This window comes from Pseudochaenichthys georgianus, chromosome 24, assembly GCF_902827115.2.
Source record: "Pseudochaenichthys georgianus chromosome 24, fPseGeo1.2, whole genome shotgun sequence".
NCBI classification, from domain to species: domain Eukaryota; kingdom Metazoa; phylum Chordata; class Actinopteri; order Perciformes; family Channichthyidae; genus Pseudochaenichthys; species Pseudochaenichthys georgianus.
This window is the reverse complement of record NC_047526.1, coordinates 12,801,355-12,827,537: the sequence shown is the minus strand read 5'-3', so window position 1 is coordinate 12,827,537 and position 26,183 is coordinate 12,801,355. Positions and strand designations below refer to the sequence as shown.

The 26,183-nt window shown below is 43.2% G+C and overlaps 1 protein-coding gene across 2 annotated transcripts; it reads right to left on the bottom strand.

Moving 5' to 3' along the window:
- Window positions 1–16,365: 16,365 nt before the first annotated feature.
- On the bottom strand, window positions 16,366–25,713 carry tbx18 (T-box transcription factor 18). Of its 2 annotated transcripts, none has more exons than XM_034075470.2 (8): window positions 25,083–25,713; window positions 23,520–23,682; window positions 22,968–23,069; window positions 21,203–21,386; window positions 20,385–20,552; window positions 19,738–19,802; window positions 18,400–18,494; window positions 16,366–17,951 (listed from the first exon to the last, which is right to left on the bottom strand). In XM_034075470.2, the coding sequence occupies exons 1-8, from the start codon at window positions 25,315–25,317 to the stop codon at window positions 17,416–17,418; spliced, it is 1,548 nt and encodes a 515-aa protein (XP_033931361.1). In that variant the 5' UTR covers window positions 25,318–25,713; the 3' UTR covers window positions 16,366–17,415. The 2 variants fall into 2 exon arrangements, with proteins under 2 accessions (XP_033931361.1, XP_033931362.1); XM_034075471.2 differs by having other exon boundaries at window positions 21,215–21,386; window positions 25,083–25,712.
- Window positions 25,714–26,183: the final 470 nt, after the last annotated feature.

The following is a 26,183-nucleotide window of genomic DNA, read 5'->3' as shown; positions in this document are numbered from 1 at the left end:
TAGGGAGTCTGTTCCTCACCTGGAGGACACAGGGTCAACCACACCTGCAAGGGTGAAGGCTTGGAGCATCATTCAGTATTTTTCAAAAAACAGCATTCACATGATACAGGATTATCCCTTTGCTTACTGCGAGGTTAGACGCAGAGCGTTGTTGTGAAAAAAGTCAGATGAGTTCCTTTTCTATAGTTACCTGCCCTGCTAGCTTGCAGCGCTACATACAGCTGTCATCTGATTGGTTTTGCGTCGAAATGTCAGCGGTAGGTCAAAGTTGATGCAATTTAAACTTTGAGAGCAGTGCTCTGCAACAAATCCGAGCCAAAAACGGCGACACCGCTCTCTCCATTGGAACGCAATGACAAAGTCAGCACAGAGCCGTGTTACCGCTTGTCATATGAATGCAGCTTCACGTCTCTAAAAAAAAGGCAGATGCTAAAAACTGGCTAAATGATATGGTGGAAGTGGACATTAATTGTCATTCTGACAAACAGGTAACCCCTTCTACTCAGTTTTGGTGACGTTGATATCTTGCAACCATGGCGTAGTTTGTTTTAAGCGTTTATACCATTATCTATTTACTTCTGGAAGTTGGTTTGTCCACTGTTTCCAAAGGGATCAGAGAAATGCTAACTTACGGGATTGACTACAAAAATATGTAAGGACAGTAGTTTGCCACAGTGATACCTTAAGACAAAGCACGTGGAAGTATTATCTTATATCATAATATCTCATGAGGCTACCTGCCCCTCGTTTTGGACCCGCAATTCTCAGCTGTGCCTGTTCAATGACCTCACAGCTGATGTGTGTTTCAGAGTCTTGAGTTTTCGTGTTGATCAAGCAGTCTATCCCTTTGTGTGTTTTGTGGAAGATTAGAAAACCGAGACATACACATGCATCTTAAGCACTTTATATATTGAAATGGTAGGATATGTCATCTTGCTCTCTATCTCCAAACATCACCACCTCTCGCCTTTACTCTATCCCAGTCAGCCATCTTGTTCTCTCTCGTGTCTCCTGTCTGTCCCACTCTTTCTCCCTTTTCTCTGTTTATTTATCTTTTTTCTCTTTCATTTCGCTTGCTTTATCACATCTCCTTTCAGCTCCTCTGTCTTTACTCCTCTCTCTGTTTATTTCATTCTTTCTCTCTGTTTATGTCTCCTTCTCCCCCTGTCCGTCCATTTCCCCCGTCCTTCTTTCCCTCCGTCTCGTTCTCTCCCTCTCCCGTCGTAAATCGCTTTCTTGTTGGCTGTTGAAGTGTGAGGAATGGCAGATCTGATGGTTTCTCACAGCTGTTGCAGGCTTTCCCAGGTTCACCTCACCGCACTGCCCTCTGTGGTCCTGGCTCCCACACCGGCAGGCAAAATATACAGAACATGAATAGGGTTTTAAATATTTTAACTGCTTTGATGTGTGCTCGATTTATCCATCTGAATAGTGACATCTCATGCAATAATAAGATACATCAGATCCTCTTTTTTGTTACTTTTATAAGACATTTTATAATACTAAATAAAGGGTGAAATAATTAAATTGATTTGTCAGTTTGAACGGACAAATAAATAAAGTTGGTGAAAAGAGAAATATGTACTGACGACTGTAGTTTTGTAAGTAAATAAATGATTTTTCAAAGTAGGACTTCTGTAGCCTCATTAGCTTTGGTTTGAGGTTAGAACACATTATTCTTAGAGCTTTGGTTCAAAGGGATCTTCACGCAGTCATCATTGCTTCTGCAAAAGATACATGAATTTATTTATTTTAAACCCCCTGGAGATTTTGAGCCAAAGTTTTAGAAGAATTTCCTCTGATCATCCCCCTTTTATTAATAATACAAATCAAATCCAACTGCAGAACACAAATCCAAAACAATAATTGACTGCATTTACAAAATCAACAACAACAGAATGTGAATTAAATGAAACACGATGGGTCCTATATAAATTATCCATAGATCATTGTCTAAAATGCAAGGATCAATCGCACTGGACTTTTGCTAGTTAAACGCCGCATAATCTGGTTACTGGGGAAATTGCTAGTAAGGTTACCAACATCGGATTTCATTTTGATAGTAAAAACAGGAAAAGGATAGAGATGTCATGCGTATGATCAATATGGGCGAGAATGCCACAAACCACTGCTGTCAAAAAAAGGTGTTCCTTATTTTGACCTGGATGCATATTTAATATGATCCGCCTTACTTGTATTTGTCACCTAATCACATTATGATGTTGATGGGGTAACATGGCCGGTGTCACCCTGTAAATATTGGCTCCCAGAATCCCTCTTGCATCTCGAGTTGCATGAAGACGCAGTGTCCTGTGTCAGCAATGTATCGCAGCACGCTGCCAAATATCCCCTCACCATTCCCCACCTCTCAGCAGACCTTCTAACCCCACTGACACACACACACACACACACACACACACACACACACACACACACACACACACACACACACACACACACACACACACACACACACACACACACACACACACACACACACACACACACACACACACACACACACACACACACACACACACACACACACACACACACACACACACACACACACACACACACACACACCACACACCATTCCAGGTCACATCTCAGTATGGCCACATCGCGTTTACAGAGCAGCATGTGACCAACACCATCGGTTATACAGTATGTGCTTATCAAACACAAATTGTTCCAAACTTCTAGGACAGTCATTATGAGAAAACATACGAAATAAGAAGCCAAAGTATCAGAGTGTGTGTGTGTGAGACCTAAATACACACCACGTTGTCCTGTGGCTCTCACCTCAGACTTCTCAGCAGTTTTCATGTGCTTAAGACATCCCTCTTACACGAAGACACGGTCAAAGGAGAGACAGGATCAGATCATTATTATCACCTACAGGGATAAACAACTTCCGAGCTCTCTCTTTCTCACCCCATCCTTCTTCCCTCCCTCCTCACTTTCACTCCCTCTGCGCTCCCTCACCCTTCCTCCTACATCTCCCCTCCTCTCATCTTTCCTCTTGCTCCTCTCTATCTCTCTCCTCGCTCCCATTGAGTGAATAGTGATCATGTCTGGCATTTCATCGGGTCTTTGCACTCCTCTCCTCTATTAAGATTGATGGGCTGCTTGGCTATAAATGAGCATGCTAAGACTTGCACAGGGCCACGGTCAGGAAAAGGCTACTTCAGGGCTACATGCATATGGACACTCACACGCACCTTCCCTATTAGCAGCAGAATGTCAGAGCAGAGGCCCAGGAAGGGGCACTATTTTTGTTACATGGAAGCATACACATACAGAAGATATACACATACAAACACACCCTCACACACGCAGGCATGACCCTGTCAGTCACCTCCAGCAGCGTCTGCTGTGGATCACTCACCAACACAATGCTGACCAGTAGTAAAGTCTTTTATTGACCTCCTAAAAAGGAGACAATATTTCAACCACATTTTTTCTTTAATAATATACTGTCAACATTTGTTTTGATAATGTAATGTTGCTAACTAGCAGAAAGTGCTAACCCTTATGTGTGCAAGAGGATTCAATCCCACCATGACACACGTGTGCATATAGTTCCACTAGGCTATAAAGGTACAATCCAATAAATAAAAAAACACTTGACACTTCTTCACATATTCAGAGGGTCCATTGAAATTCATATTTCGTTATTTGTTTTACGTGGCTATTTATACGTTTAAATGGCTATATTTAGAGAAAGAATGTTGTTTTTGCAAATAAACTATTGTGCAGGTCTATAAGGGTGGGGCAAAAGATAAACATGACACCACCTACACACACCTACCTTTTTCTGCAACATATGGCCATTGATGTATAAAGAGAACTGGATAAAGCGTTGGATGTAGGACCTTGTTCAGTACTATGAAAGTCACTAATGGCACATTTACACTGCAGCGGGGTAGCCCCGTTTAAGCTCGCTCAGGCCTCGGGCCGCCTCGCTGGCCGTCCGAGGCCGTGGCACATTTCCATTACAGTTTAGGACCTGGGGTAGCAACGCAGTGAAGGCGGGGCGATCGGCTTTTTTTTCACATTTCGAGTTGTTCCGTCGAGCTCCCGCTGGATTTTATCATCCCCAATGAGATGTAGGAACGTCGTCACCTCCTCGGTCGACCACGGTGTGCTTTTTTTTGACGTTGCCATTTTTGTAGCTCCTCCGTTTACAAAATGCTGTTTATAAAAATGCTGCAAGCTTGCTTCTAGATATATATGCGACGCTAGGGATGATCTCGTGCACGATCTTGTGACGATTCTCTCTGACCAATCAGCAGTCGAGAGTAATTGACGTCACTAGTTCAGCCCTGGCCTGATAGAACCACGATTTTATGGGGCCAGAAAAAGAGGGAAAAAGTACCCGCTAGCCAGTGCTACGCTATATGGAAAGGCCACCAAAAACTGGCCTGGTCGCTTGAGGACGATTAAGGACGCTTAAACGGGGCTACCCGCTGCTGTGGAAATGCGCCATAAGTGCCGAATGAAGCAAAAAAGTTCCTATAAGCTACAAGGATCTTTGTAGTAAGCAGTTCTTGTCATTTTGAAAATAAAATGCTTTTTGGGCCAAATGGCATCATGTGACAGACCAGGATGTTGTATTAAAGGTCCCATGTCATGCTTTTCCAGTTATTACCCGTCCCCTTGTGTGTTATGAAGATTTTTGGTAACACTTTATTTTGATAGTCCATAGTTAACACTCTATAAGACATCAGTTGACATTCAACAACACTGTTTCAACAGACAATTAACATGCATTTCACTAACTGCCAGTAGAATATAAGGTACATCTCAAGTGTTGATCTATAGATTTTACAAAAAGTGTCTGTTGACTGTCAACATGTTTTTTGCAACAGGTTATTAACCGATGTGACGACCCCTCCCACCTTCTGCCTGGCTGTGCTCCCTACCTTTATCTCCTAGTGGCTGGTGATCGGGTATGACCTGAGTCTCCAATCTCCCAGGTAGAAGGTGCTAAGTTCCCCAAAACCCCTTCTGTGATGCCTGCCAGCGGCGCAGTAACACGTGCTGCCAGCCGTATTGTTTGTGACCTGTATTTCCTGTGCCTACCTTTCCTTTGCCTTTGTCTTGTAGCGACCTTGGGAAAGAGCAAAATAACGATCCCACCCTTCAGGCTCTCTACAGCCAAGTTCTACCGGATGAGGAGTTCAGAAGTGCAGCCCGTGGTTATTTTCTCCAGGACGGTTTGTTGGTGAGAAAGTGGGTTCCCCAGGGAGATTGTTTTATGGGTGAGGAAGTTGTGCAAGTTGTGTTACCCAGTAAGTTAAGAGTCACTGTGCTTCAGACTGCTCATGATGGCATTGCAGGTCATCTAGGTGTGAAGAAAACATATAATCGGGTTGGCCGTTATTTTTACTGGCCACTTCTGAAGAAAGACATTGCTGCTTTCATTAAAACTTGCAACACTTGTCAGTTGACTGGCAAACCAAATCAGGTCATTAAACCTGCGCCTCTGTATCCAATTCCAGTTGTTGGTAATCCATTTGAGCATCTGATTGTAGATTGTGTTGGACCATTACCACGCTCCAAAGCAGGGAACAACTTTTTGCTTACAGTCATGTGTCAGGCTACACGTTATCCTGCTGCCTATCCCCTTAGGAATATCACCACCAGGTCAGTTGTAAAAGCGCTGACACAATTTATAACTATTTTTGGTCTCCCGAAGATCATCCAGTCAGATCAGGGGACTAACTTCACTTCAAAGTTGTTTTCCGAGGTGTTACAGCAGTTGAATATCAAACATTCACAGTCAAGTGCCTATCATCCTCAGAGCCAGGGAGCACTTGAGAGGTTCCACCAATCCTTGAAGTCTCTCCTCCGTTCATATTGTACGGAGTTGGAACTTGACTGGGAAGAAGGGTTACCCTGGTTGATGCTGGCGGCAAGGGAGGTTTCACAGGGGAGTTTAGGTTTTAGCCCTAATGACCTGGTTTTTGGTCACAATGTAAGGGGCCCGTTGGCCACCCTACACGAGGATTGGCAAGCCAAGAAGGCCCCGTCAAGTTTGATAGACTATGTCCATGGTTTCAAACACCACTTGTATCGGGCTAATCAAATGGCAAGAGAAAAGCTACAGTCTGCTCAAACTAAAATGAAAAGCCTCTATGATCGACGTGCAGAACTTTGTGAGTTGAGTCCTGGGGATCAGGTTTTAGCACTGCTGCCTGTAGTTGGCTCCCCGTTTCAGGCCAAGTTCTCTGGCCCTTATACAGTGTCCAAGAAGTTGTCAGACCTCAACTATTTGATAGCGACCCCTGACCGGAAGAAGTCGGTGCAGTTTTGCCATATAAACTTGCTAAAACCGTATTTTTACCGTAAACCTGTGCCAGGTGTGGTTTGTTCTGTTTCCTCAGATGCTGCAGTGGTGACAGTGGGTCACCCATCACCATCTCTGGATGTGGGGGCAGGGGTTAAGGTTGAAGAGGAGTATTCCCCAGATGATGGTCTGTTGAGAGGACGGCTTAAGAATTCGGAGTCACTGGCTAATCTGGGTGGAATGCTGGGTCATTTAACCGAACCGCGGCGCACAGAGTTGGTCGATCTAGTTAAAAACTACCCCTGCCTGTTTGGAGACACTCCATCTCGCACCCACCTTATAGAACACGATATTGAGGTGGGTGATGCTAAACCGGTACGACAGCGTTTTTACCGCATGTCTCCGGACAAACGAGAGCATTTAGAGGCAGAAGTTAGGTATATGCTGGAGAATAACATTGCTGAGCCGTGTGCTTCTAGTTGGTCTTCTCCTTGTTTGCTGGTTACGAAACCAGATGGTACATTTAGACCATGTACTGATCTCCGCAAGGCGAATGTAGTGACCAAACCTGACTCGTTTCCACTCCCTCGCATGGAGGACTGTGTGGACCAGGTCGGTTCTGCTAAGTTTGTCAGTAAATTTGACCTGCTAAAGGGTTACTGGCAGGTCCCGTTAACGGCAAGAGCTAGGGAGATCGCCTCATTTATCACGTCCATTGGGTTGTACTCATACACCGTAATGCCATTTGGGTTACGAAATGCCCCAGCCACGTTTCAACGCCTGATGTACCAGGTGGTGTCAGGTCTTGCTGGCTGTGCTGTGTATCTGGATGATGTTGTGGTATACAGTGACACTTGGGAGGAACATCTCCAACACATTAATGCGCTGTTTGAACGTCTTGCCTGGGCTTGTCTGACCGTTAACTTGGCAAGGTGTGAGTTTGCTAAGGCAACGGTCACCTACCTGGGTAAAGTAGTTGGCCAAGGACAGGTTAAGCCAGTGAGGGCAAAGGTGCTGGCAATTGACCGGTTCCCTGTTCCCACAACCAGAAAAGAACTCTCTCGTTTCCTGGGCATGGTGGGGTACTATCGTGGGTTCTGTCAGAATTTCTCTACGGTGGTTGCGCCCCTCACCTCTCTTCTCAGCCCTAAGGTCAAGTTTGAATGGTCTCCTCAATGTCAACAGGCTTTTGAGGCTGCGAAAACTGTGTTGTGCTCGGCTCCTGTCCTAGCAGCTCCCCAGATGGACCAGCCCTTCATTCTTCATGTGGATGCTAGTAAGGTTGGAGCTGGGGCAGTACTCGCGCAGGTTGATGAGAGTGGCTCCGAATGCCCGGTGAGTTTCTTCTCTAAGAAATGTAACTCTCATCAATTAAACTATTCGATCATTGAAAAGGAGGCACTGGCACTCATCTGGGCGTTAAAACATTTGGAGGTGTATGTTGGGAGTGGAGTTGGGCCCCTGGTGGTCTATACAGATCATAACCCCCTAACCTTTCTGCATTCGCTCCAGAATCCAAATCAACGCCTTATGCGTTGGTGTCTCTTCCTCCAGCCTTTTCATCTGGACATTAGGCATGTCAAAGGTGTGGATAATACAGTGGCTGATGCCATGTCCAGGGCTATAACCTCTTAAGTTAACTAGTGTTTTTCTCCCTGCAGGGGTGTCTGTTTTTTCTGTTTTGCCCTCTCTTAAAATGCTTCTTAGGTACCAAAGTTGCTGAGGGGTTGAGCTAGAGGCTACAGATGTGCTTGCAGGTTGTACGAACATTTCAAGGTTAACTTTGGTTGTGTCTATTGTGTTTGGTGGTTGTGTTTTTGTGCCTCAGGTTGGAGGATCCTAGTGGGTCCTCCATTTTAAGGGAGGGGGTGTGACGACCCCTCCCCCCTTCTGCCTGGCTGTGCTCCCTGCCTTGCTGTCCTCTGGCAGGTACTGGGAGTGTCGTCCTGTTTGTGCCTGCCCATCTAGAGGCGGAGCCACAAGAAGGTATACCGGTTGCCCAGCTGCAAGGATCACTCTCTGATTCAGATCCTGGCATGCTGCAGCAACCTCAGCCGACAGCCTGTGTTATGTTTGATGCACCCTCCAACATGCTACAACACCCTTCCACACACCCACACACTGCTCACACTACTGACAGTCTGATTCTTACATACACTATTCATCAGAGGTGGTTTTCTATATCCTGTTAAATAAACAGATTTTTGGCATTTAACACTGTGTGGCCTCCCTATTTGTTCCAGCCTTGGAAGGTTGTAACACCGATATTCAACCTTACTATCTGTAGATTGTGTCAACATCTTCAAAATTGACAATCAACTACTAAAAATCAATCTGTCAGTTGAAAGTCAACAGGGTCATGTCGACTATCTGTTGATAATCTGTTGAGAGTCAAGATGTCAACTAAAGATTACATTAAGCATTAGTTGATGATCAACAGATAAGCAACTTTAGAGTTTAGTTGACTATCTGTTGATCGTCAACTAATCTAGAGTTGACTATCAGTATACTTTTAGTAGGCATTCTCCACTAAGCGTTTGTAGGCATGTGTTAGGACTATCCAATTAAAGTGAAAAACAGTTGAGAACAGTAGAAAGTCTATAACCTATCAACAGAACACATACATTCATCCACTAATTATATGCAACAGACATGGGAATAAAGCGAAATGATAACTGGATAACTGAAGTCAATACCAGGCTATAAAGCACAGTAAAACAAACACTATAGGCAGCATATCAGAGAAAGAAAGCTTTTTTATTTCAAGAATATGTTAATACATTTAATTTGTGTGTTATTTCAAGTTTGTTTAAAAGCACACTTCATTAACATAAATGGAGACACATGGTTATTACTTGATGGTTATTCCAACTGCATCTGGGTCTTGGGCAACGTATAACTTCCTGCCGTGCATCACGAGCCTGTTGCACTTAGACCTCTGCTGTTCCCTGTACAAATGAAACACTAAATTGAGTACAAATCAGGACACACCATGTGTTTTCCTCAACAACAAAAATCACATCCGTCTTGAAATCATAAGGAGACAGTTTACATTAGCTGTTAACAGACGGTAACAGAGGTGCTATTCACATGCATTACAAGGGGTTTAAGTCATCAAAAAAAGGCTGGTTTGCAAGAAATTGAACCACATGGTCATGATATTGATATAGTTCATAAAATGTCCAACAACTTATTTTTAACCCCACCTCATGCTCAGAGATTTATATAAAGTGGCACATGGGTCCTAGAATAATAAGAACAGATGATTATTTCAACTTTTATCTTGATAAGTGAGAGCGCAGGCCAGTCTACATGAACGCAGGGCAAGGCACGTTTCTGTCCAAAGGTTCCATGACTGAGTCGATAATGTTTTATATACATAGAAACATATATATACACATATATATATATATATATATACAACATTTTCCTAAAAAACAATGTATATATATATATACATACACATTGTTTTTTAGGAAATTCCTACATATTATACCTTGAATGGTTGACCTTGGCCTCAGGGTAGATCAATAATTGAATGTTCTTCTGTTGGTCAAGTTTCGTTGTTTATTTTATTTATAGTTATTAAACTGTTCCAATCTGCAGTGCAGTGATTTATTTCCGTTTGCCTGGTATTGACTACCAGCTGGTAGATAATGTGTTTCAAACTTTATTTTTGACCATTTGTCCACCAGTGACCACCAGTGTTTTTACTATATTTGTAGTATATTCTTGCAATACAAACACTTTCTTTCTCTGATATGCTGCCTATAGTGTTTGTTTTACTGTGCTTTATAGCCTGGTATTGACTTCAGTTATCCAGTGTTCGTGATCAGTTGTGGAAATCATTTTTGCTTTATTCCCATGTCTGTTGCATATAATTAGTGGATGAATGTATGTGTTCTGTTGATAGGTTATAGACTTTCTACTGTTCTCAACTGTCTTTCACTTGAATTGGATAGTCCTAACACATGCCTACAAACGCTTAGTGGAGAATGCCTACTAAAAGTATACTGATAGTCAACTCTAGATTAGTTGACGATCAACAGATAGTCAACTAAACTCTAAAGTTGCTTATCTGTTGATCATCAACGAATGCTTAATGTAATCTTTAGTTGACATCTTGACTCTCAACAGATTATCAACAGATAGTCGACATGACCCTGTTGACTTTCAACTGACAGATTGATTTTCAGTAGTTTGTCAATTTTGAAGATGTTGACACAATCTACAGATAGTAAGGTTGAATATCGGTTAATAACCTGTTGACATGCTACTAAATGTCAACTGATGACTTATAGAGTGTTAACTATGGACTATCAAAATAAAGTGTTACCAGATTTTTCTGCATATAAACGGTCTGCAGAGTCACAAACCCTCAAAGTACACCCTGTAGCGAGTAAAACTGTAACACAGAAAATACCTGTCTATGCTTCCCCAGAACGCCTCGTTGGAGATTTTCTTTTTCAATTGTTTTCTTCCGGGAACCAAGTGACGTAAAGACGACCCCTCCGTGGATTGGTCAAAATGGACCAATCCGTGTTGCTAGAAACAGACTTATACAATATATAAAGACATAACATAAAACTCCCTTTTTAAGTCAAATGATCTGAACTACGTAGCATGCTTCAGAACAAGCTTGTATTACAGGGTTGGAGTTCATATTGTTTTCATTATTACCAATGTCACTATGACTTAGGTCTCATTTACAGATGTCTTGACTTCATGTTGTGGCTATTCCCTAATTAGAACTGTAAACGGTTAACATACTGTCTTTTCAATTTAGTTTGGGCGTTTCCCATCTTTTCCTGGGTGCCACTGTTTAGCAGGTGCTTGAGTCAGGTCAAGTGTACATCTCAGTTCCTCAGCCTTAGAACAGTATGCTTAAGGCAGCTGTGAATAGCTGTCCTGCATGTGCTGGCCGGAGAACTCATAAGGGACGAAGCCACAGATCACATGGTTAAAAACTGGTAGACATTTACAAGACATTGCAGAGCCTGTCCTTTCAGAGTCGATCTGACGTTCTGCATAAGAATGCAGTGTAATACACCAACTACTAAGTGTATTCAGATGAGTGTGTGAGTTTCTGTGCCTTTTTGTAGCATTTACAAGAGATGTGTTGGAGGACGTGCATAGGACCTTTTAATAACATAGAGAGATTACAGGAACATATTGTCATAATTATTTATTTACACCAACATCATAGATCAGAGTTCATTTGGTGTCTAATGGGGGGGGGTACTGAGAATCGTGCCCCTCAGCTTCGAGGGGGGATATTTGATGACAAAGATTAACGCCTGTAAAAGACACCCTGAGCCTCAGATTCTTGCAACTGTCATCAAATACCCGCACGGCCATTAACAGGTCACGCAGGAGTAGCTGAGCTGAGCCTGCAACAGCATCAGCACACCCACCCTCCTCCTGTCACCAGCTAAACCCCCCCCCCCCAAGAGCACAGGTGCACTTCCTGGAAGAGCAGCAGGGGCAGGAGATCCTCTTTGCTTCAACACACACTCCTCTCCTCTCCCCCTCCATAAATCATGTGCTCCTTAAATTGAGAAACACTGCGACGATCCTCAATTCTCAACGGACATCTTTCACTGAAATCATACTGACTCATAGTGTCGACACATATTTTAAGGTCATTACAACATTCCTGTTTGAGAGTTATTTTCTCTTCAAGAAACTTGAGGCTGTTCGTTCACCGCCATTTGTAATTCTAATATGCTGTTCATCAGAAACAAACAGACCTCTTTTTTTGGCCGAACCCGTTTCTACGCCAGACCTCCAAATTCTGCCCAACATGATCTCACCTGTGGACGCCCCGGTTCGTATGCATGGTCACGTACGGCAGCCCACAAATCCCCTCTGAGCACGCTCAACCACGTGGTCACCCCGGCGGCCCGTATGTTAATGTCTGTTTCAATCACATAGGACGCTAAAACCACAGAACCGGCCTCTATGCAAATGCTAACTTCTGTGTTGAGTGCTCCAGGTTAGCCAATTCCCTGAGGGCAGAAAGGCAGCGGTGGAGAGGAAATATATGTTAAATGTTTAATGTAATCCACTCTTATTTAATGCATTTTGCTGCAAAATAGTTTTGCTGAAAACTATCTATATCCCATTTGACTCGAAGTCTCCTATCTTAAGGTCATTTTAAAGAGGGCTGCACTGAACTTGAGCTGGTGTTGGTTAGTTGAGACTTACCAACAATGTAAACACACTAAACAATGTGACGGGAAAGGTCAGAAGCACTTGTTGTTGCTTGGAGTTTTCAACACTAAGCAACATGTGGAAAATGGAAGACGTGTGTGAGAGTGAGTGAGTGAGTTCAGGCACTCATATTGCTTTGTAGAAACATTGCACTTTGGAGTCTTACCTCATTGAATTAAATGTTTGGCTTGTTAAGCCGCAACATACACTTTATACATTTGTTTTTTTCTCACTCTCCGTCATTCATGCCTCACTTTTATAGTGTATGTCTATATTAGTAAGCCAGAGCTGGCATGAATTCACACCCACACATGCAAACACACTCTGAAATGAAGACTGATCACGTCTCTCAGCTTTGATTTGATGCCTCGGAGCTTTGGGGATATTCAGTGTCATGATGAGATGCTTACGGCAAACTGTGTATTTATGTACAGTTAATGTTAACAGTAAATAAAAGTTGTCTGCTTGGGTAATAATATATATTACAAGTACAGATGATACTTTGAACGTCGTGATTTGAATTACTGAATTTGTTGTGATGACACATTCAATTCCACATCTAGTGGAAGCTATAGGTAAGGTGTATTTACTCATTATTTTCAAGTATGCTTTGCTTCAAAGAACTATCAAAGAGATGGAAGGGTGATAGTGTAGCAGGAAATGTTGTTGCTTGTCTGTCTATCCAATAGTAATAGAATTCAGTAGCGTGTATATGCTTGTTTTTAAAATGGTATTGAATTGAGTCAATCTTAACCATCACAAATTCCTGATCAAATCTTATTAGGTTGAGCTTTTAGTATTTGTGGGAGCTAAAGGCTAAACAAATAACTCAACAATGTTTATTCACCTTTTGTTGTCTCAGAAGGGAAGTGGCATGAGAAGCTGATTTTCATTGTGGGCTAATTGTGAAATAACCATTGGGCCCCAGAATATTTACTCCAAAGGATTTAGTCTCTTCTTTTTTTTGGTGGGGTAAATCCAGTACAAAAAACTGTGAAAGCTCTTTTTTTTCGTAAAAAATGTTGTACATTTATTTCTAGAGCTATTTTCCTATCTTTGTTGATGTGAATGAGGCAGAGATTGAGCAGTGGGGAGGCGGGGTTTAAGGAAATGCTAATCGGTTGCTCTATAGGCCCATGAATACGTAGGCAATGCAGAAGACACGGACCATCTTATAGCATTTCTGTCCGCATAATGTCACTGAGCAACTTGAACCAACAGGCCCGCCTCCAATGCAGTATCCAGTCATGTTTATATATCCATAGCTGGGATTTATAAAATGTGTCTTGTGGCCATAACAGAGAAGATACATTTGTGTGATACAAGTGCTATGACATTTTAATGGGAGTCGGCTTGCTTTGCCTGAGTGGACATTGCGGCCACCAGTTGCAAAGGAGGCAAGGGGCCTGGCTTCCTAGCGGGCTCAGAATAAGTCTTGAACCTGTTCTCTGATAAACAGTAAATTATTTAAAACTCAGAGCTGCTATATTGCGATTGTCTAAACTACTATCGCTGTCAGTGGGAAAGAAGCAGTCGAGGCTGGCAGGTTGGAATTACAAAAGACGTGGACAGGCTTGCTTTAACTTCATACAAATGTTAAACACACAAACACTGCTTCTGGTCTTTTCTGCCTCCCCCTCCCTCCCTCCCTCCCTCCCTCCCTCCTCCCTCCTCTGTCCTCCTCTGTCCTCCTCCTCTAGGCAGATAGCGTGACAGATCTGTCACGTCGGCACCTGGTCGAACACAAGTGTTAATGTCCCCACCTCAGCCGAGAATCACTAGACCACTGACACCATGCAGAAGTGTGTCTGTATGAATATACGAGTGTGTGTGCCTGAGATATTAAGACTAATTGTATCTATCCGCCTTATATCAAAGCAACTTGTAATGCCACGTTTTCTTTTAAGAAATGTACACTATGAAAGAAAATAGGCTAAAAACGTTGTATAAATGTGCATATTTCTGTAAGTGTTTTCCGTGTGTGTGTGTGTGTGTGTGTGTGTGTGTGTGTGTGTGTGTGTGTGTGTGTGTGTGTGTGTGTGTGTGTGTGTGTGTGTGTGTGTGTGTGTGTGTGTGTGGTACGAATGCACTAGGCAGGGGGCCCATCCCCTGTCACTCAGAAACAACAAGCCAATCATTCCCGGATTCTAAAATAAGCTCTCCTCCCCCCTGCCGTCCTCTCTCCCCCCTCACATGTGCTCCTCTCGTCAGCACCTCTCACCTTCAGAGTGACAGGAGACAACTGAGGGGGGGACAGAGGAGGTGAGGAGGAGACGGGTGACATCAGGAGGGTGAACAACTTTTAGGATGAATACTTAAAAGGTGAAAATGTCGGTTGAGTAAATCAGTGGAAAACAGCAAAAATAAATCTAAATATTGGATATAAATCCACAGAATCATTCCTGTTGGGGGTCCTTTCAGAAGAGCGTTATGTTTTACCGCACAAGAAGGCGTTTGTATTCAGATCTTGGTATTTGTAGGCTCACACACTCTCTCCATGTTGTCTTGGATGCTTAGGTTGGTCTGCTTGTTCAGGTCTTAAACAATAGGTTAAAATGACAACTTTAGTCACAGCAAACAGCTTTCAGGAACATCTTGGTGTAAGCTTTTAGCAGAGTAGTACTACTTTGGAGGAATGGGGGTGGGGGGAGGTCAAGCCCTCGCTGTCAGCTCAACCACCTGTTCCTCAGACACAAATGTATGCACTCACATATGTCCACACCATCACACTAACATCCACATTCACCACACGCCCTGCCTCGTGTGACCAGTCAATTCAGCTGAGCTGTAGGTATTAGTTTGCATGGCCATAGTGAAGGCGATGGGTTGCTGCTGTTAATTGTGTGTGTGTGTGTGTGTGTGTGTGTGTGTGTGTGTGTGTGTGTGTGTGTGTGTGTGTGTGTGTGTGTGTGTGTGTGTGTGTGTGTGTGTGTGTGTGTGTGTGTGTGTGTGTGTGTGTGTGTGTGTGTGTGTGTGTGTGTGTGTGTGTGTGTGTGTGGCCTAGCATTACTATACTTGTGGGGACCTAAATCTGTTTACATAGTCACGTGTGGGGACTCGCCTCCCTTATGGGGACAAATTGGAGGTCCCCATAAGGGGGATCATTAATTTTAGGGTGAAGACTTGGTTAGGTTTAGGATTAGGGTTAGGGTTATGTGTTGGTTATGGTTAAGGTTAGGATAAGTCTCCAGGAAATGCATGTAAGTCAATGTAATGTCCCCTGAAGTGATGTATACATGGTGTGTGTGTGTGTGTGTGTGTGTGTGTGTGTGTGTGTGTGTGTGTGTGTGTGTGTGTGTGTGTGTGTGTGTGTGTGTGTGTGTGTGTGTGTGTGTGTGTGTGTGTGTGTGTGTGTGTGTGTGTGTGTGTGTGTGTGTGTGTGTGTGTGTGAGAGTGTGTGTGTGTGTGTGTGTGTGTGTGTGTGTGTGTGTGTGTGTGTGTGTGGTGTGTGTGTGTGTGTGTGTGTGTGTGTGTGTGTGTGTGTGTGTGTGTGTGTGTGTGTGTGTGCGTGCGTGCGTGCATGCGTGTGTGTGTGTGTGTGTGTTATTCTTTCCCCCTCTGTCCTTTGGTATTTTTCTTTTCTCTGGAATCCAAATCCTCTGGAACGACCCCAGTCTCTGCAGCTTCATCACACACATTCACAATACCACAAGCCCCTCCATGAGTGAGAACAAGTAAGCATACGTTCCTCCATTCTTTTCACCAGTGAAATTATATTGTAAACTCTGTAATGGCTTCAATTTTTGTTTAAATGTGGAAAGAAAACGCTCGCACACACTTCTGTTTAGAAGTATCTTAATAACCAATATGCAATCAGTTAAATTAGTAAGATATAGATTACATATAAACATTGTGACATGAATAGATATATTTTATTCGGCTCAAAAAGGTCACAGAACATGTTACTGTTCTCGGCCAAAGGGCGTGCTGATATATCGTGTTTTTTCAAAGAAAAGCTCTTCAGTCAAGTTCAGTGTTGGCTGTTGCGTACCTGACCCAGTCTAAAGAGCAGAAGCAGGTGCATTGGGGTTTTTTAAGTGAGAAGGGTCACACAGCCCTTTATATACACATCTCTTCTCCTTTCTCTCGCTATGTACAGAGTCATCATATGCAGTTACGACCGTGTCACATTATCCTCTCATGCTTCAACCTTGTCAGTCCATAACTGTCATTGGGATATCTCCAACAGTTCTCAAGGCCATGATGTCATTACGTTAATGTCTCCTGGTGTTACGTGTAATTCAATTGTTAAAGTCTGAGTGGTGAAAAGGCCCGCCCGTAGTGTTACATGGACTACATGATTGTCACTCCAAATACTTGATGAGAACACCACCAGGCATGCTATGACTTAAGAACTGTTGGAACTTAATTGAGTCAATGTAACCCATAGAAACAAGTTAAAAGTAGTGTTCAGTAACTCCATCAAAGGTAGGCAAGTTCAGTGAGGCAATGTATTATTGTGTGAGTATAATAGTTTCTGCTTCAGGGCATCCTGCCAGGTGTGAAGTGCTTGCTTTGAGTGCCAGGGCCAGCCCCGTTTCTGCCCAATCCATATTCAGCTCCAGTTCAGTCACTGGCCTACATCGTTTGGACTCCTTATCCAAAGCCGCATTAAGTTTTTTCCTTGACTACCGCAGCTACACACGCATGTCCAAGAGAACTTACTTGAAAGATACAAACTCGGTAATAATATATTCCCTTCAGTTTAAGGAGTTTTAACGAGCTCTGTAAACTCACATAGGCAATGGCTCGGTCTGCCACTCATCTTTTATCCACAATTCAGCCTGATGCTTTTTCAGCACACAGATGATTTATTCGTAGAACGTTCCCGAACCAAAAACAACTTCCACCACTTCCAGGGAGTCATGTTGTATTTTCATGACAACCCCAGATGTCCTGAGTCAAATTCAGCTCATGTGGGCAGTGACCTGTGAGGCCCCTCCTCCCGGCTGGCTACCTGCCAATCCTAAAGTCCGGGAGTCAAACAAGAAGCCCTGTTGTCCTCCACTGAGCACACCCATACTGTCCGTTAGAGTCCCACTGGGTGACGAGCCAAGGAAGGGACTCTGATGATTGGCAGCGGAAGCCATTTTGTCAGGGCTGGCTGCGAGGCGTGGTGATTGAGGGAATGTGTAACCGTACAGGCTGTAGGGTGGCGAGTGGAGGCGAAGCCCAGCGTAACCCTGCGGTGTGGGGTTGGATAGATAGCCAAGTTGAGAAGCATGGTGAGGCAGAGAACAAAATCCTTCGCCTTCATACGCAGATGGCCCTCTGGGAGCATGGAAGGCCTCCGAGGGGTTGCTATAACGGTGGAGAGGGTGGATGGGGCGGTTGCAGGCGTAGTCAGGCGGGCTGAGAGGGCAAACCTGGAAGGGTGAGGAGCAGGGGGACGTGGAGAGCAGGTGAGAAGATGGTCCGATTCCACCATGAAGTCCTGGGATAACTAGAGAAATAGGGACAGAAACATTTATAAATTCAATTCTAAATTAAGTTAAAAGGTAGTGTTGTTGGTTCAAATTCAACAATGGATGTACCAATCCAATGAACCGGAATGGTTAAATCCCTGATTTGAAGTACCTTACTTTGAATAACTCCTTTGAGTTTTAGAAAAAAAAGCATACCGCTTTAAAATATTGCACAGACCTTAAATTGGTACTTGACGATATCTTGAGTTGAGGTACTTTAATCATTATCACAAATATTGGATTGTGATATTCCAGAAAATGACCAATGATTCTGTCTACATTACATGTTTGCAAGGCGAAAAATGTGTGTTTCTGCCAGAAGCAATTGTGGAACACTTTTTTGGTTTGGGTGGGACACAAACACTGTGCCGTTGAGGCTGGATTACTTATTCCAAGTATCCAGAAACCTCATTTAGTTAACTGTACCTTGCTTGGTAATGCCAGGGATGTCCTCAAATGTGAGCGTTCGCAGAGACGGACGCCAGAATGCATACGACTCAACCAGCGCCTCCAGCCCCATCCTTTAGAACACACATACAAGCACACGTTAACACACACACATCAGCACCACTGATAAATCATCAGGAAATACTAGTCTGCCTCACATTACGCCAACCACCTGGCGGCCATCTTAGTCGCCTGTGGGGCCTCTCATGCCATCTCCATGGAGACCTAAGGTAATAAGGGGCATAAACGCCACTTGCGATTGGCTGCTGCCAGCCGGGTGCTCGGAGGTAATTGCTTTCACACGGCTTTTACGGGTGAATCAGGACGAAGGAGCAGGAAGCCGCAGCAAGGATTTATGAGGTGGGACTCCCCTTCCCCCCCAAATCTGCGACTCCCTCCTCTTATAGGTGGGGCAGACGGTGGCTGTGGCGGGGTAATGCGAGTGCTCTGTTACCCCTCGTTAGCGTGAGGATAAAAGTCCTCCCCCCCCGCGGGGTTGTAGCCACGGTGATAATTTAGACAAGCTGCCCTGAGCGGTTGTGTGTGCTCCGAAGCAGCCTATCAGAGCAGAAGTTTATTTAGCAAACTGCTTAACTCTTGCTGTAATATTTAAAGGGAGGGTTTTCTTTCGGCCTTTCTGAGTTTAACTTTTATAGGGTCAGCTGTCAGGGTTATCCAGTTTGCTGTTCTCTACCTTCTTCTCTCTCAAAGTTTCTGTCTCACCGGTCCTTCTCCTCCTCACTCTGCAGCTCTCCCCCTTTCTCTCCCCTCCTCTCTAATGATTTCTGCGAGGCCTCCAGGGAGTGGCTGTTTGGAGACTGTTGGAGTTTTACTGCTGTGTTGTTTTAATGCCGTGTTTATATGTGTTTAGAAATGTGTTTATACAGATTTTCTTCAGGACACTCTTGATTTTATTATTTTGCTGTTGATGTTTATGTTCTCGAGGCCAACTGGAATCTGACGCTCCATTTATGTTTGCAGCCGAGGTTAGATTTTTCCCTCTCAAAGTATGTGCCCGTAACTATGCAGTTGTGAGGATTAATTTGCTTTTAAACTCAGCATTACTGTTACCATGTGTCACGTCTGTTAATTATAGTCTGTTTTTTCTGCCATTTAGGACAGATTAAATGGAAGTTGTTGCACATTGTCCATGAGGAAAAAAATAAAATAAATACAAAGCTTTGCTCCCCATAAAATCAGAATGAAATGGCCGTGAGAAAAACCAAAACCAGGCCAGAATATAATGCAGTCATGCCTCCCACACTACCCCTAATGCACTAGATAATGTGAAAATCTCTGTGGTGGAATTTAACTCACCGATTTCTGCCAGAGTCTCTGAAGCCTTTTGCAAATGGGTTTCTGTCAATTTTCAGCCTTGTAATCTGAAAAGCAAAGTAAGACTGACATTATAACAAAGTCCATGACAAACAGAGTAATTCAATATTTATTAAACCCAAATCCATTTCTCTAGCTGATATGTATATAATATAATCTGATCTATGAATAAATACACTATTGCATAGCTACTGGTGTGTGTGTGTGTGTGTGTGTGTGTGTGTGTGTGTGTGTGTGTGTGTGTGTGTGTGTGTGTGTGTGTGTGTGTGTGTGTGTGTGTGTGTGTGTGTGTGTGTGTGTGTGTGTGTGTGTGTGTGTGTGTGTGTGTGTGTGTGTGTGTGTGTGTGTGTGTGTGTGTGTGTGTGTGTGTGTGTGTGTGTGTGTGTGTGTGTGGTAGGTAATGTATGTGGGTCGTGTTTAAGGCCCAACTCTGTGACCCATATCAAAAAGGACTTTTATCACCATGTTCTCCCTTCAGCCATCATGCAATGTGGGCTACACAACTACAAACATATATATAGCTGTCAGTGTGCACTTGTAAGCTGGAAACATAGGCTTCTTGGTCATGTTGGCTTTTGCAGGTTTGGTTTTTAGAGGAATGTGTCTTGTGTGGAGGTCAGCTGTGCTACCTGTTGATTCTGATAGGCCGTGACGGTGGTGAAGACAGTCTCAGGGAAGGCGAAGGTGCGGGTGCCTTCCCCAGCAGGGATGGCTTTCACTGGAGATAGCTCCTCTCCACACTCCTTACGGATGACATGGACCCGCGGCTGGTACTTGTGCATTGAGTGCAGAATGATCTGTATGAGAAGGGGGAAATAATGTCACAGGATTAAATTAACAGGAATTTCAAATTACTGCTATAAAACAAGTTTTTTGACTAACAAACCACAGATGCATTGCATTTAAGATCGATTCAAACGTTTTTTTGTCACATGCACACAACAGCTACAGTATAGTTGTTGGCAATGAAAATATTAAGTCCCAGACTCCTTCAACAGTACATTTACAATATACTGAAGACATGAAACGAAAAAGACATAAAAAAGCGATAGAATAATGCTTGAAAAATTCAAAACTCAGTAATGGAATAAAATACTGTATATATGCACCTGCACACACAAAGAAACATCCACAATGTGCCATATAAGAGACACTCAACCTTAAAAGGGAAATTGTATTTTTTTTAAAAGGTTAGAATTAGGATATTATTTTAAAAAATATTTGTTTTATTATTACAAAATGCAGAATACAATTTCAGTAGCATGATTTTAAATGTTGTCATTTTTATGACATATTTAAGGGTTTGAAAGATACCTGAAAATGGTATCACAACAACAACAACACATATTGCAATTTAAATATCAAAGTATGAGATCAAATATAATTAAGAGGCCACTTGAATACACATTATTGTCAAAGAAATGTAGTATAAAAAAGTTTCACATACAGTTGCACTTACATGTCCCTGGTCGTCCAGCTCGTTGTTGGTCAGCTTGAGTTTGTCGAAGCTGACCACCTGACGCATCCACGTCTCTCCTGAGGCCGGGGAGTCAGGGTGGATGTACACTCTGGGCGGCACAGGAGAGTCCGCATTCCCCGCTACCATCCACTTAGAGCTGTGGTACACGTACCTTCACAAAACAAACACACAGGCCGGTAAATGAACACGCTGTCGAACACGCTGTCCTCATTTCTATCACCCTTCAATGCAGCCCGTTTCACATGCGCAACGAAAAACAATCAGCAAAAAGGACAGTGATATGTGTGGAGGAAACTTCTGTGTATGCAATGGGAGTCACCGACTCAGGAAAGAGACACGGTAGAGCAGGAGCTTCGATGTCAAACACAGGAGGTTTATTTGGAGTTACGGCCGGAGAATTCACATCACAAGTCACAGCAGTCACGGTCTGACTGCACGGGTGGGTTGCCACGTCAATTCTCAAGAACTCTACCTCAGACCCCTGTATTTAGCTAGTTCTGAGAGCATCATCAACATGCTGCATAACAAGATAAAATCATAACACCTCTATCAGCTGACGCCAACAGGCAGGAACAGGGAGACAGAACACTGAGAGCACAGCAGCCAAGGTTACGAGGTACGTGTGCTCAGTCAGGACAGTTTGAACTGATAAACTGGGTCAAAGTTATGGGCCTTGGAAAATATTTCCACAACAATATGGAGATCTGAGTTTTCAGTATGAAGGTGGACATAACTCCGTGAAAGTTATTTATCATTCGACTCGCCTGCATATTTCATACGTGTGCGATATCCTGAAAAAGGCATAAACATTTCTTATATAAAACACAACGGATCAAACACATGTTTCTTGTGTGCAGCATTTATATAAAAATCGCCTGCCAAGTCAAATCTCCACTGTGAATTTAAAGCAGGCCTGCGGTACTATTTTGAGTATCTCCAATTAAAAGGGCATTGGATCGGTGTAAATCTCGTAGGCTGTGAGACTCATAGCCTTCAGCTACAAACCGAACTAATTATTTCCTCATCTGGCTGAAGGTGTTCATCACCTGCTGTTAAGCGTTTGAAATAAAAAGCTGCACACTCTCCTCTCCTCGTTGTTGCCTGCAGCTCTGTGCGTGCATATGAGCACCACATTTCTGTAATCCAGTGTAGCCTGCAGACTGACCGAATAACATGTCCCGTGTCATTCATCACTCCACCGAGCCGTGTTCACATATAAACGGATTTTGGACGTTTGAAATGATAGACCCACAGTGTATAGCATGCAAAGCCGTTGCAATAACACGCTGTTCTCTTCTGCATTATAACGGCATTTGTTGGTTTGACCTTCCAGGGTGGAGAGGTGAAGCATCCAAAAGGCTTTTTCCAAAAGGGACGACAAAACCGCCGTGACAACAGTGCGGTGCCAAGTGCCATTTGTGGAGACAGGACTGCACAATTGAAAGATGTGGGTGTTTTCTTAGCCTGGAACAGTGTATGGAGTCTAAATTAAAGCCTATCTAACAAAAAATACTGTTAAGGTGTGGCCACATCTGTAGGCTACCCCTAATATTTTCTGTTAGCCTACATATTATCACTTCGATATCCCTATCACTCGTCTTTATTTTATTTTGAAATAAATGAAATGTCATAGTAATATTTATAAAAGGATTACTCTATTTCATTGACGTTTTATCATTGGCTTGCATTAGCGAGTGTTTATGTGTGTGCGCGCTTGATTTGTGTGTCTTACCTATATCGCTTGTTGTCCACGGGGATTATATCCATGGCAATGTAATACTGCTGGTGAGGGTCCAAGCCCGTAATCTTCACACGCATAGCGGGGAACATCCGCCTGACAGGAAAACCAAATAAATCATCTGCATTGGAGATTTCAGATCAGCGACAGGATACATGGATTTACAACACACGGGCATTATTGCCACATAATTAAAGTCTAATAATGCACACAAAAAATAGTTGAAAAACAATACTAGCCTTGGAATAGAAAAGGCTGTTTATTTTTTATTTGTGTTAGGGCTGTTAGATCTTTGAGTGGATTATCAATCCTGCCGGAACAGCTCTTTTAAGAATCTCCTTCCTTGTATAAATAGCTGCGTTCCAATTATTAAGACTCCTATGTCATTATTTTATCTTTTACATTTTTTATATTTTTCGGCAAGTTTATTATTATTAGGCTATTATGACTTATGTACTATAGCCTATATCGTTTCTTCAGAAATCACTGAGCGTAATGTTTCTCTTTCCGACTTTATCCAGAACATTATCTCATGATCTCTCTTACCGTCCAGCCTTGGTAATGATCATTTCCGTGCCTATCTCGTGGAAGCGTTTCCACAGGTCTGCTCCCTGCAGGTCCACGCGTGTCTCCTCTCCGCTGCCGGTCACCGGCCCCGTGCACAGAGCTGCAGGCTGCGGGCTCTCCAGCAGCGCGTCCTCGCTCTCTGCTGCAGGAAGAAGGAGAAAGTAGCACGTTTTAACGGTAATATTCCCATCCAGGCCAAGCTTTATTCTCTGACAAAGATATGTTGTTCTGCGAGTCATAAGACTGGACTCTGAATACAATACTAGAAGCACAAAAACAGCATGAAGAACTCCATTAGATATATTAATCAAGACTTTAAACTGTAGCACGCTATGCATTTAAAATAAAGCGCGATTATTAGCCTACTTATAGTAGCCTATTAAGTCCATTATTATATTACATCATTTCAATTGTCCCATTACATTTTTGTAGTAAGGATGAAAAAAAAGTTCAGCAGCCTACAAACGTCCCACATTTTACTACACTACACGTTATTTTATGAAGATAAACATGCTTATTAGTTGCCTAATGATTATTGTCCATTATAACTCACTCACCGAAAGCTCGTAAGGAAGATTGTTATAGTCTATATCTGTCTTCAAACTAAATACACCATACTGCTAAATACATAGTTTATTATTTTAGGCACATTTACTACATTCACAACTGAACTCCAATGTAAGTCTCAGTAAGAACTGTATATTGTTTTTTATGATTGAGTAGGCTACTTGAGTTTAAATCTGTTTGAATATTGAGGACATGTTTAGAGGAGTAGTGTTTATGTGTCTCGCTGCTGTTGTTATTTGTAGGCTACTATTCCACACAGGCCTCCCCAGTTGGTGGACATTTATGGACATCATGCATGTGCCTACCAAGCCAAACTAACACAAACACAAAACTCCAGCCAAGGCATTTACATTTTGCAGAGGATTTAAATCCTAATGTGTCAGGGCCAGTCGGTTTATGCTTTGTGCAGAGCTCTTAGCATCCTTTCCCTGCCTTTATACGCTGCTAATTGGCGTGTTTATGATTGCAACTCAACTCATAAAGCGTCTCACATTAGTCACACTCACACCACTCATATTTACTGGACCGGGGCCACTGTATGATATCACATGTCCACTGTGGAGCTCTGACCAAGGCCGATCAGTGTTTTGATTCATAATCTGCATATTTTTTCGTTATAGGCTAATGAAATGTTGCGTTGCAATAGGCATAAAACAGCAGTTGTGAGCCTGGAGAAACAACAGCTTATACTCAAGTGTAAGTTTTAGTGTTTTCTTAAAAAAAAAAAAAATAGGAGGTATCAAATGCGCATGACTTTAAAAAGGCTGCATAGCAGTAAAGGGCCTTAAACACAATTATAATCTGCAATTGAAGAAATGCAACATAGCCATTATTTTTAGATGTGTACCGTGTATAGGACTTGGTTCACTTTATGGCAATGTTGCCAATTCAAGGTCCTATCAATAATTGCTATGAATTATTTCATGATCTTCTATTTTTTAAGATTACCGGGTTTCTTTGTTGGTATTTACTTACGGGATCCGTCACATGCACATTCCGCCTCGCTGCCCCGGTCGCTGGTGCACGCTCTGTCGGCTCGCTGCCCCGGGCTCCCGGTTATATCAGAGACATTGGATCCGTCCTCGTAGCCGGGGGACACGGTATCCTCTCCGGTCGTCCTGCGTCTCTTTTCTGCTCCGATCAGCGACTCTACGGAGAAGGCGTGCGCCTTGACGCTGAGCGCGCACGGGGAGCGCCGCTTCTCTGCCATTTCTCTCCGTCTCGAGACAGAGGAACGAAAGGAGGAATCAGGCGTCACGAGCTTGCAGGGAGCAAGAAAAGTTCAACACACACAGACGCTTAAAAATGCAGTCCACGATGACAGTCCGGTGCTTTCCGTGTTGTCTGTCCTCGAGCCAGACAGCAGAGGAAACAAAGGGGGCCTGCACGCGCTGTAATAATGTCTCGGTTATCCGTGAGAGCCGTGCGGACTTTTGGAGAGTGTCAACAACCGGAGCTTAGAGGAGAGCCGGAGAAAGCGACCTGTCAATCACAAGGCAGAGCAACCAATCACTAGTCATCACAGCCCCCCGGAACTTTTCCCTGGTCCCGCCCGCTGTGGGGGCCGCTCGTGCCGCCTTATGTGGTAAAAGTAGAGCTGGTGAATGAATCATGTCTTCAGGCAGGGAGCGCGAGGAGCTTCTCTCTGGGGCATTGCGCGCATTTTCACACACCGGCCCGAGATGCTTTGCATATCTGGCCATAGGCTACCTCCTGCACGGTGGACACTTGTGGCCCACATCCTAGAAATAATCATGTATTTCTATAGATGCATTTGAAATGTCTTAGATTGTCATTAAAACCACCAGAGGATAAACTCATTTGATTAAGCTACTATTAAATTATGGTCAATGGGCCATATAGACAAAAAGACTACCAACCCAAATTGTGTATTTTTTTTCTTCTTTGATGCATTTTCAAAAAACGAAAAACATATTGTTATTTTTTTAATTCGTCTATGATATGTTCAGTTTACCATCCAAAATGTCATGTCATTGAGCACACACTCATCACATAACAAAAGCTCTTAACAAGCTTTATGTTAAAGCTTTATATTAAAATACACGAAAATATAAC

Excerpts from the sequence above, each read along its gene's own strand:
- tbx18 (XM_034075470.2), bottom strand. The coding sequence starts at position 25,317 with ATGGCAGAGAAGCGGCGCTCCCCGTGCGCGCTCAGCGTCAAGGCGCAC. Across the intron at positions 23,683-25,082 it reads ATGTGCATGTGACGGATCCC|CAGAGAGCGAGGACGCGCTG; the intron begins GTAAGTAAATAC and ends TTCTTCCTGCAG. Across the intron at positions 19,803-20,384 it reads CGGCCTATCAGAATCAACAG|ATTACAAGGCTGAAAATTGA; the intron begins GTAGCACAGCTG and ends TTTGCTTTTCAG.